Source organism: Egretta garzetta, unplaced genomic scaffold (assembly GCF_000687185.1).
Source record: "Egretta garzetta isolate BGI_Z169 unplaced genomic scaffold, ASM68718v1 scaffold602, whole genome shotgun sequence".
Lineage (NCBI taxonomy): Eukaryota > Metazoa > Chordata > Aves > Pelecaniformes > Ardeidae > Egretta > Egretta garzetta.
This window is the reverse complement of record NW_009258893.1, coordinates 10,567-20,950: the sequence shown is the minus strand read 5'-3', so window position 1 is coordinate 20,950 and position 10,384 is coordinate 10,567. Positions and strand designations below refer to the sequence as shown.

The following is a 10,384-nucleotide window of genomic DNA, read 5'->3' as shown; positions in this document are numbered from 1 at the left end:
CCACCCGCGCGCCAGCCAGGAGGGGCCAAGTCCTGCCTTTCGGAGGGACCTGCCGAGGAGCTGCCCTCCCCAGGTGGGGGCACAGCCCTGCCCCCTCTGAGCGGTTAAGTGGAGTGGAATCCCCTCTGAAAATTTGGCAGCCGATTTCAAATGGGCAAGACAAAGCTGCATGCCTGCGTCGGGCTGCTCCCCTGGCTGCAGTGTCACTTCCAGGCGATACCTGATCTTCCTGGACTTCTTTCAGTCACTGCAGACTCACACCTCTGATAATTCTTCCCAGATGTATTTTGTGATTTATTTCTTTTTCCCCCAACTTAAGGAAGATCAGCACTTTAATTTCTTTTCCTTTTTCTTCTCCCCAGGACCTTGGCACATCGTGTAAAACGTCGTCTTTCTGTTGGTGGATACTTACTCCTGAAGAACAAAAGCTGATGCAAAAAGCACGTGGTTACTCCGGGTGGTTTTTGTACGGCAGCACTTGCTGGACTTTTATCGTGTTTTCTTTTTTCCCCGTAGTAGAGTAAGGCGTCTCCCCCTCCCCCTCCCCCCCAGCCATTCATTTTATTATGCTCATATGCTTTGACTTTTTTGTAATTTTCTTCATTTTTCAGAGGGAAAGAATGCTTTATATTTGCAAGAAATCTATTTCATAAATGAATAGCAATGCCAAAAAAAAAAAATCTGCAGACTTTTGCACATAATCTCCACATAGTGCCTGTAAATCTCGGCAGAATTCCTGTGTGCTGGTGTTTTTAACCCTGCAGTGAATGCATTAAACATTCTGGAACGCGAAGAGCTTTAGCTCCCCTCAGCCCACCTCAGCCTGGCTGCGCAGTCCTCCCTCAAGCCAGTCCCTGGTCGGTGAGCTGTGGGCTGCTAAAGGGTGAGAAACTGGGGATTAAGCGCTTCGTCAGGCGCATCTGGTAATGAAGCTGCTGTTCCGGGTGCCACCTGAGCTGTAGTTAACAGAAACCAGATAAGGGTTTTAGTGGGGTTTGGGTTTGGGTTTTTTTCCCATCAGATCTGTACTGTTGTCTCGTAACATCAGGAGCCTCCTGGACTGAACAAATTCAGAGCCTGGTGCGGCGACGGCACCGTTACCATCGCGGAAGGGGAAGTACGGAAGGTGCATGAGCCTTGCCAGGATCGGAGAGAAGCTCAGGCCAGCAGGCAGACTTTCTCTCTCTTATTTTGCACTGTTTCTAGTCCTTGCTCCTGTTCCTCACGCCCCAGCCGGGACTGCAGGGATGGGGCAGAAGTTAACGCTGCGCGGAGCCACGCCGCCTTCACCCGCTCCGCGAGGGCCGGCAGCAGCAGGCGCCTCTTGGGGGTCTCTCGCAGGCGGGGCTGTCGCGACCCCCGCGTGCCCCGCGCCTCACGGTGCTTGCCTCTGTCTTCGTAACCTGCAGAACATCTTCTTGCACGCCCTCGCGCCCTGCTTCACCGTTAGCTTGCAGAGGCGTGTACCGATGCCAAAGCCAGCCTCCGGCACGCAGCACTGCGGAGACAGCCTGGAGATTCAAGTTGGGGATATTCAGACTCCTGGCTGTTCTTCGCAGTCTGTACCGAGAACCTGTGTCACACTAATAAAGTTTTTAAGAACGCATTATGTGGTTTGTAACTTCCCGTGCGTGACCGCTGTTCTCTGAATGGCAAGACAAAAGAAACCCTGGGAATAATAAAAAAACCACCAAATACGGGCATGTTAAAACTGTGTGTTTAAAAACATCCCCGCGGAACACCCATCAGCGCGGCTCCGGGGGGCCCTCGCGCTCTGATCACCGCGCAGCTGGGGGGCTTCTCCCCCCTTTCCTTTGTTTCCAAAGCTGCGGGACCACGTTGAACGCGCGGGCTGCCACGGCGGGGGGAGCGGCTGACAGACGGAGGCGCAAGCACGAGCGTTCAGGAGCAAGGATTAAATCTTTTACTGACGCCTTTTTTTTTTGCCTCGGCCCTGTGCACGCCTGGGACCGCGAGCGCGCGTCTGAAACGTCTGTGTGCGCTGCCACGGATCCACCGGTGAAATCCATTGCGTGGCAACACCCGGCATATCGGCGTACCCGCTGGTGATAAACCCCCCCGCCCTGTGTTCCGCAGCGGGGGTGCAGGGCGTCTGGGCACGCGCTGCCGAATTGACACTTCCTCCGTGTAAAAAAAAAAGGGGGCGGGCAGGGAGCAGACTCAAGACTCAACACTTCCCCGACCATGAAGCAGTTAAGGCGGAGCAGCAGCAGTGCAAATCACTGCGCATGACGGCAAAAGAAATCAATGTGCAAAATGACACAAATGAGGCACTTTTTGTCCAGAATCATGTAAATGAATTTTATTTTTTGTTAGATTTGCATCTCGGCTCTGAGAAGGTTTTAAAGCAAGCAACTGAGGCAGCAGAAGACGCCGCACAGCTGGCGCACAGCTGGCTCGGCGCTCCCCTTGTGCGCCAACAGGCACGCGACGCCTCGTCTGTAAGGGGCTACGGCGAGCGACAGGAAATGGGATTTTCTCCAGCACCGCGACGGCTTTTTGCCCTCCACAGCAGAACTCACCAGCAGAACTCAACGGCCTTTCCCAACTAATGAGGAAGTGGATTTCAACTTCCTGGGCTGGTGTAGGTTCTGGCTGCGAGAAGAGCGAGCAAGGCAGAGCCCATAGCTCATGATTACGACTTTTTCCCTAAATCCTTATCTTTGTTAAAGTTTCTGAATGCTTCAGCATATCAGTGAGGAAGCTGAGCCAGGCCAGGTCAGACCTGGAAAATAAACACTGGAATCATGCACAGGGCGAGGTCGTCAGAGCAAAGCGCTCAGCTGCATTTAAGCACATGTGGTAATTAGCTGGATTTTTTTTTTTTTTTTTAAAGTACAGAAATAGAGGTTTTCTGCAGGTAAACAGAAGCCACTTACAGGTGCCTGCTAAACAAAAACCAAAAAAACCAAACACCTGCAAGATTTCACCACCACCCCACAGAGAAGGAACAAAGAGCGTTATGAATGGCGGTCCTGTTAAACGTCAATGAGTGCTCCTGACAACAGCTGCATTTCAGTTAGGTGAAAAAGGGATAATTACAAGCAAAAATTCCTGCTAAAACAAACTGATGGTTAAAAATCATCTAAAGTAAAAATCATGTGAAGTAAAAATCATCTGAAGCAAAAATCACAGCTTTCCCCCCTTCCCCCCCGCCCCCCGCCCAGGAAATGTACACACTCATTTCCCGAATGCTGCCTAGAGCACAACAGTATTTCCAGCGCAGACAAAATATTGGCAGCAGCAGGAGTGGGGCAGAACAGCTGGGAGAGGGCGGCACTAAGGGGAGAGCGCAGCAGGGACGGGGCCTCACCCCTGCGCAGCCCCCACACCACCGCAACCACCCCCAGCCCCCCAGGGCTACGGTAAAGCTTGCATGGGCAGCCCTTGTGGTATTTATTCTGACAGACGCGCTGTTAATGACAGCCAATACTTGGGGCTGGTTTTTTGAATTGTGTGCCGCTTGATCCGAGGTACGTGTTTGTAAAAATTAATTCTCCCGGAAGCCTACGCCATAAAGACAGGCGGAGGGCTTTGCTCCAGAGGTCTAGCGCTGCTCGGTGTTCCAGCTGCAGCTTTGTAGGAGAGACACGGGAAGGGTGAGCAATTCCAGGTGGAGTTTCTCTCGGCTGCTGGCCCCCCAGTACCTGCTGCTTTTCCAGAAGCGACGCATTTCAGGTCTCTAGCAGTCGGCCTCTCCTACGCCCTCCTTCGCTGCACAGCGTTGCCTTTTCAAAGTCTTACCCGGTGAAAGAGATCAAGGAATGGTTCTGTTCCCAGCAAACCACAACCATGAGGGAGAAAAATTCTGAGCAGCCACATTAGACTGCCTTGCAGCTCCATCCGGAGAAACTAATTCGTACAACTGAGCGGCCCCTCCAGGCCCGAATCTTCATATCTTTTTAGTGCTTTCCAGTTATTTCTAACAAATACAAGCAAGGTGCCTTCATTTACAGGCGGTTGGTTTGCAACCACACTTTGATTTCCTCAAAATTTCTATCCATCCACAGTATATTGTCTTCAATGGTCTCAATGGCCTGCTGGACACAGCGGAGCTGTGAGCTTTTTTCCTCCAGAGAACTGAAGAATTCTTTCACCTGTTGACAAAAACATGAAGGAACAGTTGGTGAAGAGGCAGCCACGTCTCTCAGGTGCACAGGAAGACCAGCACGAGATCTGTGGCACTCGAACCCAGCCTTGGGTCTTCCACCCCCTCCCCTCCCAAGTCCACCCCAAGAACAGTTTTTTAGAAAGGTCAGGCAGTGGTGAGAGCTCACGAGCTGAGGAAGGTTACAGCTCAAGTCAGATTATAACCAAAGCGCAGCTGAAGGAGCTGTCGGGTCACGTGGGGGATCCGTCAGCTCATTCACTGCTGATAGCAGAGCACTCCAGGAAGTTTTCCCTGCTCGGGGAGTGTCTGTGCCTCCTTTTAGTGTTCTAAAAAAACCCCTCCAGCTCCGCCAGTGCTTGGGGAGCCAAGTGAGGCACCTGTGAGGCAGCCACTGGAAACCTGGAGGCTGCTTCTGCTCCTTGCATTCACCGCACTCCCTGTGGCTGCGGGAAGGGCCGGCAGCTGCCTTCTGCACTTTTGTTCCCTTCTTGTTCTTCTTTTTTAAAGGAGGCACTCCTGATCACAGGGCTCCTTCTGGAAACTTACTACAGCCTCAGACTTGAGCTGGTGTTAAGGGCAGACAGATGTTTTCAAAAGAGACAGTGACTGTACAAACGACATGTGCGATTTCTGAGAATTTACTTTGGTGAGCACCACAGAAGGTGCCAATGCCTGCACAAAGGACAAGACAGACACAAGCGGGGCACAAGGAAGGGAGCTGTGGCATTTTCTCTCTCAAGCTCGTACTGACTTTGTCTCTGTTCAGAGACTCGTACGAAGTCCCGAGGCAGATGCAGCCACATCTCTGTGCGGACACAGAAACGTCCCTGCAGCCTGTGCCACCGGCCAGGACACTGCTGTTGGCACACGGGGAGAGTCCGCTCAGATTGAAAACGAAGACTGAGAACTATATTCTGTATTCTTTCCGGTTCATATATAATACAGTTGCATTAGTTATGCCTGTGTTTTGCCCTACAGCAGAAAATTTTAAACAGGCAACAAAAGTAGCAGCTTCTGGAAAGGTACTGTCAGCAGTGCCATTAAATCCACACATTGGCCACTCTGGGGTGGCCAGCAATCAACAATCAACAGAGACTGCGCAGTAAGTAGACAAAATGATTACACACGACATCCAGGAGCACGGAGGGTTTTCCCCGGAACAGAAGATGCAGAACAGTGAGGTGATTTCTCACCGTCTTCCAGCACCTTTCTTCTGTCTGCTCCATGAAAAGACAACTTTTTTCCTCACTACTTTCCAGAACGGGTAGGAAATACTGGTAGAGACAGGGTAAACCAAGAACCCTCTGGCAGGCAAACGTTCACACTCCACTCACTGCTTAAACAAAGAACATCCTTCTCCTTGCCGCTGACCTGATGCTCTCCCCCGAGTAGCCACACTCCTCACCACAGCAGTCTCTTTCAAGGAAGAGGCAGGGTATTGCCCTGGTGCTCCGTAACCGGTCGTGCTTTCACCACATTAAGACTTAATCCAGATTTTCATTTCAGTTATACCACAACTATTTTTTAAAGCCAGGATCTGAATGGCTTACCTGTGCAAGCTGTGATCTTGTTGAGTACCGACTTGTCACCCCAGTGACAATGCTTGCCACGGAATTCGAACCGAGTTCAAATCTGGCAAAAAGAATCACCTTCACTCAGAAAATGTCTGGTTTTGTAGAAAGTAGATTGTTAAAGTACAATTGGGTAGAGAGAGCAGTAAAACAAATTCGGTTCCTTACTTTTCTACAACTTTCTTCCAATTTTCTTTTAAAAATGCCCAAGCTAGGTGATACCCAGATGGGTTTTTGGCAACAAAGACAATAACGTGTGGGAGGTCCTGAGTCCGTATGATGTCACCACGCAGACCTTGATCCATTAACCTGAGAATTATGAACAGAAATGGAAGTTGTTCAGACCAATAGATAACGCTGAGAAATTCCTATTCCCTTCGTATTTGGTACCGTGGTTGAGAGTTCACATTTCCTGGCGCATCATTCTTCACAGCGTGCTCCTCAGCCACATCCACCATCCCCATTTCTGTTACTCTGTCAATTACAGCTACTTGGCAGACCTGCACTCTGAATATTAAGGATAAAAATGAGGCTACCTTTTGCTCCTGCTCAAAATTTCCAAATTAATACGATCCTCGCTCCTCGCTCTGTAAGAAAGGTTATTTGTTCTACACTAACGATCAGTGGAAAGTTCAGGCCTGCAAATGCTGCCCATGATTAAGGTGTCCAAACAGCACTAGGATGCAAAGAATAATTACATAATGAAACAGCTAAAGCACGTCTCCAGTGGTACCGGAACACAGGTACATCAGTGCTCCAGGCTCTCACCCCATCAGACGGCAGAATCGGGGTCACAGAGTGCACGGTTTGAAGGCAACACCTGAAAACCTCAGTGGTGCTCAGCCGCCTCAGAAGCAGGAAACCCCAAATGTCTGTCAGAGATGTACAGCACATGTACGTACAATCAAAGTAACTGAGGAGGCGTCTGCCAAGCAAAGACGAGGTGTCCTTGCCCCAGCTGGCTACTGCGAACTGCAGCAGCTGCAAAACGCCACGGAGCGCATCGAGTGCCGGCCGCAAACGGGGAAATGAAAAGGCATGGCCACTTCTTCCCACCGCATTACCTTGGTAACGCGTTTCATACATCACGGAATTCAAAAGCTAGGAAAGAAGACTCTGAATACTTCTATTTCCTGTTTCAATGCTCATGAATTTTCCCCAGACGCATTTCTGTTCAATGTAAGTACTTACCACTGAAGCTTGTCCTTACTTCTGCTCAGGCTGAGCGCTAACTCAATGTTCTCCCTCTCTACGTTGAACGAGTGCAGTCTGTATTTACTGAGGAGGAAATCCCAGCCTTCCGATGTCTGTGCTCCAACAGCATACACGGCTGCCTTCACATCTGCTGGCAAGCTGTGGCAAATGGAATATGAAGTTACTCTCCATGTCATACTGGGGAATACACGTAGAAACCCAGCCATGTCACCCTCACACGTCAGCTGGCATAGCGGACGGTCCCTCAGGGGCGTTAGAAAGCGATCCCTGTGGCTGGGAAACAGTTAAATATCTCAGGGTGCATCTCCATATTGTTCCTGCCTCGGAAATGCCTTCCAGAAATTCTGGGCTCATCACTCCTTTTTTTTTGCCCTTCTTTATTTTTGAATATTTTTGTCATGGCCATGCCCGGTCAGATACTTGGGCCTGCCCAGAACAATCTTTGAGACATTTTGGAGGGTGTTTTAGGGAGTTCTTATGCCATGATGTGAAACAAAAATAAGGTGAAGCTCATGAACAGTAGCTACCTATTTTTACAACTGCTATAGGTCAATCTTCATACACATAAATGAGGGAATACACGTGATTTTCACCTTTCAGACCACCTTTGACGGCCCCAGCTGCGGCGTACCATGTGATGTGTCCCCTAGTTTGGGCACATACTACGCACCAAACCATAAAGGCATGGGGAAGCTACAGCACTGAGACACAAAACTGTAAGAAGGTTCAACTTCAGAGAGCAGAAAGGACTGAAGTTTGTCTCTTTTCATAAATTAACTCTACTGCAATTAAACAGAGCACCAAAAAAACCAGTAACAGATACAGAACAGACCTCAAGGTTCCATCGGATTTCTGCCATTCTGTAAAATATCCCTTGGCTTTGTCCACGCATGGCTGGTACTTGTGGATGCAGGCGAACCACAGAAGCGAGTCCCTAAGCAACCTCTCAGACAGCGAGCCTTCATCGCTCCAAGACTGCCTGTCAATCAGGTCCTTAAATAGATGGACTATATACTCCTAAAATAAGGTAACAATATGGATATGCTTTAAAGCACGTTTACAGGGCACAGGCAGAGTTAGGAAGTTCTAGATACTTGAAATATTACCTTTAACTGTTTTTCTGTACCATCCATATCCCTCCTCTCAATGAGCCTGTATATCGGGATCAGCTCGTTCATACCTTGCAGCACAGGCATGATTTGTCTCTCATGTTTCAGGTACAAAGTCAAATCAAAAGCTTTGGAAATTGATAATTTTTTCATTCTGAGGAAGTAGAAGAGAGGGCACAAGACAAGTTATAATTAAACTTAAACAAACTTAAAAGCAAAACCCAAGAGAAATGTTTTTCAGAAAACTATACAAATAGGAAAGCCCTAAAGGTATTCCCAAATCTCTCTTTTACTTTGCTTTTTGAAGTGATGTGTGGCTGAGCAGCTCCATAAGCTATGAAACCTAATACTTAATCTTTGAACTAAGAAACAGACTAAGAGAATGATTTAGAAAGATCGAGTTCCTGCCCCCCACCCACGTGCCAAGGTTATCCCAGCACAGCCTCCCCCTCCTGCTCTCTCCCCACTATTGCTTCTGCTCTGCCAACCACACACAGAGTAGGAATCTGGCGACTGAGGTCATCTCCTCAGCGACTCCTTTCCCCTCGCTGTAGGGACTTAGCCTGCAGTAACCCTCAAAGCCACAATCCCAACTGCTCCCTCACTGTCTTTACCTGACTTTGCAAACTGTCTTCTCCTTTTCTGCCAGGACACATCTCAATAATTTCTTCCGAGAGCAAACAGAGGAGATGCGAGAGGTCTTTTCTCACTCTCCCTGTTCATTCTTTCGTCCTTCTGTGAAACCTTTTTTTCTGCTTCCTTTCCACGTCAGCTCCCTGCACACATTCTCATTTTGTCCTTATCACCTGCCTTTTCTGCCTCAAAATGCAAGCATGTTCTAGCCACCCATCATAAGATGAACCCTGCTCAACCCAGTTTGCATCTCTAACTTGTCCCTCCTTCCTTGCCTCTCTGAGCTCCCTGAATGTCCCGACCAATCTTTCTTCACTCTCCTCTTTTGTCTTCAGACTAGAAAGACTTTTCTTTTGCTGTACAAACAAAAATCCTGACCAACCCTGCTGACATCTCCTTGTGAGCTGCCACCTCCAATGCATACGATCTTAATTCTCTTCCACCTCCCCCACTACCCTCTTTCTTGAACACCGTGCACTCAGCCCGGGAGTTACGTCTGTCGGTTCTTCAGTTCTCTGTGCCAGGCTACGCACAAGCCTTTGCAAAACGCCTCCAAAACACAGCCCCTTCTAACGCATCTGACTGCGATCATAATCGCGTCGTGTCTTTACAACCGTAAAAGCCTTGTTTGTATCTGACAAGTGGCACCAGTATCTTTCCAGGTGCAGAACCATTATCCCAGTCCACCTCTTCACGCTGGCATCCTTCTGCTGGCACGGCCTTATTGAACACGACATATTTCACTGAATAGGCTTAGATAAATCCACTGCAGTCAAGAGAAATCCCAGGTTTACATTGCCCACGGTCTGCTTAACCGATTTAGTGCATCCTACGTACATGATCAACGCCTCCTTCCTCCGTGGCATTACTCATAAATACAGGGTTTGTATTCTTTGTCAGGCTCGGAGAGAAGGCCGTACCTCACAAGCTGGAATATGTTGTTAATGAGACTTGCTCTGTCGTTGCTGCTAATCACTGTATGGTTCTCTTTCAGAAGGGTGATCAGACGATCCCATCCATCATCTTCGTAGTGCACAATGTAATACCCATTCATGTCCACGTTGAACTTAACCCACTCCACCTCTTCCGGAAGGATAATGACATCTGAAAACAACGCGACTCCTGTTTCCCTTAGTGATTCAAACGCATCCTGCTACTACATCCAATCACACTGTTACTCTCATTTCAGTGCTTTAAAGAACACAGTAACACAGTGTCTGAATATATTAAGAGCTCGTTATAGCACTATTATTGAGCTGACAAAAATTTGCTTCTCTGGTTCCAGCTCCGCATTCTGAAAAAAACCCTGCAAAACTAAAAGGCTTGCAAACAAACTCTAAATAAATCAATTGCCTAATTAGTCAAAGAAATTACCTGCTTTAGTCGTCATCAGAAACCTCTGAACGGTGTCAGACTTACTGGTAATGTAGGTTAGTGGAATGTGCCACAAGTACCTGTTGCAAAACAGGAGAGCTTTGTTTAATGAAAGACCTTTGCAAAGGCTTCTCCAGCGTGTCCCCAACTAACTGCTGAGCATCTTCTGCCCGCACAGGCGCAGCAGCACGCTGCGCTCACACCCCCGACCTCAGTGCAGAGCCAGATGCATCGAGCTAGCTTTCACGTCCTTTGCTTGGGGGACGACCGGCACCGAAGCCGCAGCGACAGGAACTCTGCAGCCTAGTGCCACCAGCACGGCTCCCGCGGCAGGTTCCCCCGCCCCCCCA

The 10,384-nt window shown here is 48.9% G+C and overlaps 2 protein-coding genes across 2 annotated transcripts in view; one reads left to right on the top strand and one right to left on the bottom strand.

Annotated features, from left to right (window-relative positions):
- CAST (calpastatin) overlaps positions 1 to 1,603 on the top strand; it is a 70,442-nt gene extending 68,839 nt beyond the window's left edge. The window contains exon 30 of the mRNA XM_035889759.1: positions 363 to 1,603. The gene's annotated coding sequence lies outside the window, so the exon portion shown is untranslated. The remainder of the gene's footprint in view (positions 1 to 362) is intronic.
- A 778-nt stretch (positions 1,604 to 2,381) lies between these two features.
- Positions 2,382 to 10,384, bottom strand: part of ERAP1 (endoplasmic reticulum aminopeptidase 1) — a gene marked incomplete at its 5' end in the record, with an annotated part of 14,599 nt that continues 6,596 nt past the window's right edge. Inside the window, 8 exons of the mRNA XM_009634125.2 lie at positions 2,382 to 4,118; positions 5,683 to 5,764; positions 5,872 to 6,012; positions 6,895 to 7,056; positions 7,751 to 7,935; positions 8,025 to 8,181; positions 9,581 to 9,764; positions 10,035 to 10,114. Of these exons, the coding sequence (XP_009632420.1) occupies positions 3,972 to 4,118; positions 5,683 to 5,764; positions 5,872 to 6,012; positions 6,895 to 7,056; positions 7,751 to 7,935; positions 8,025 to 8,181; positions 9,581 to 9,764; positions 10,035 to 10,114 (1,138 nt within the window). The remainder of the gene's footprint in view (positions 4,119 to 5,682; positions 5,765 to 5,871; positions 6,013 to 6,894; positions 7,057 to 7,750; positions 7,936 to 8,024; positions 8,182 to 9,580; positions 9,765 to 10,034; positions 10,115 to 10,384) is intronic.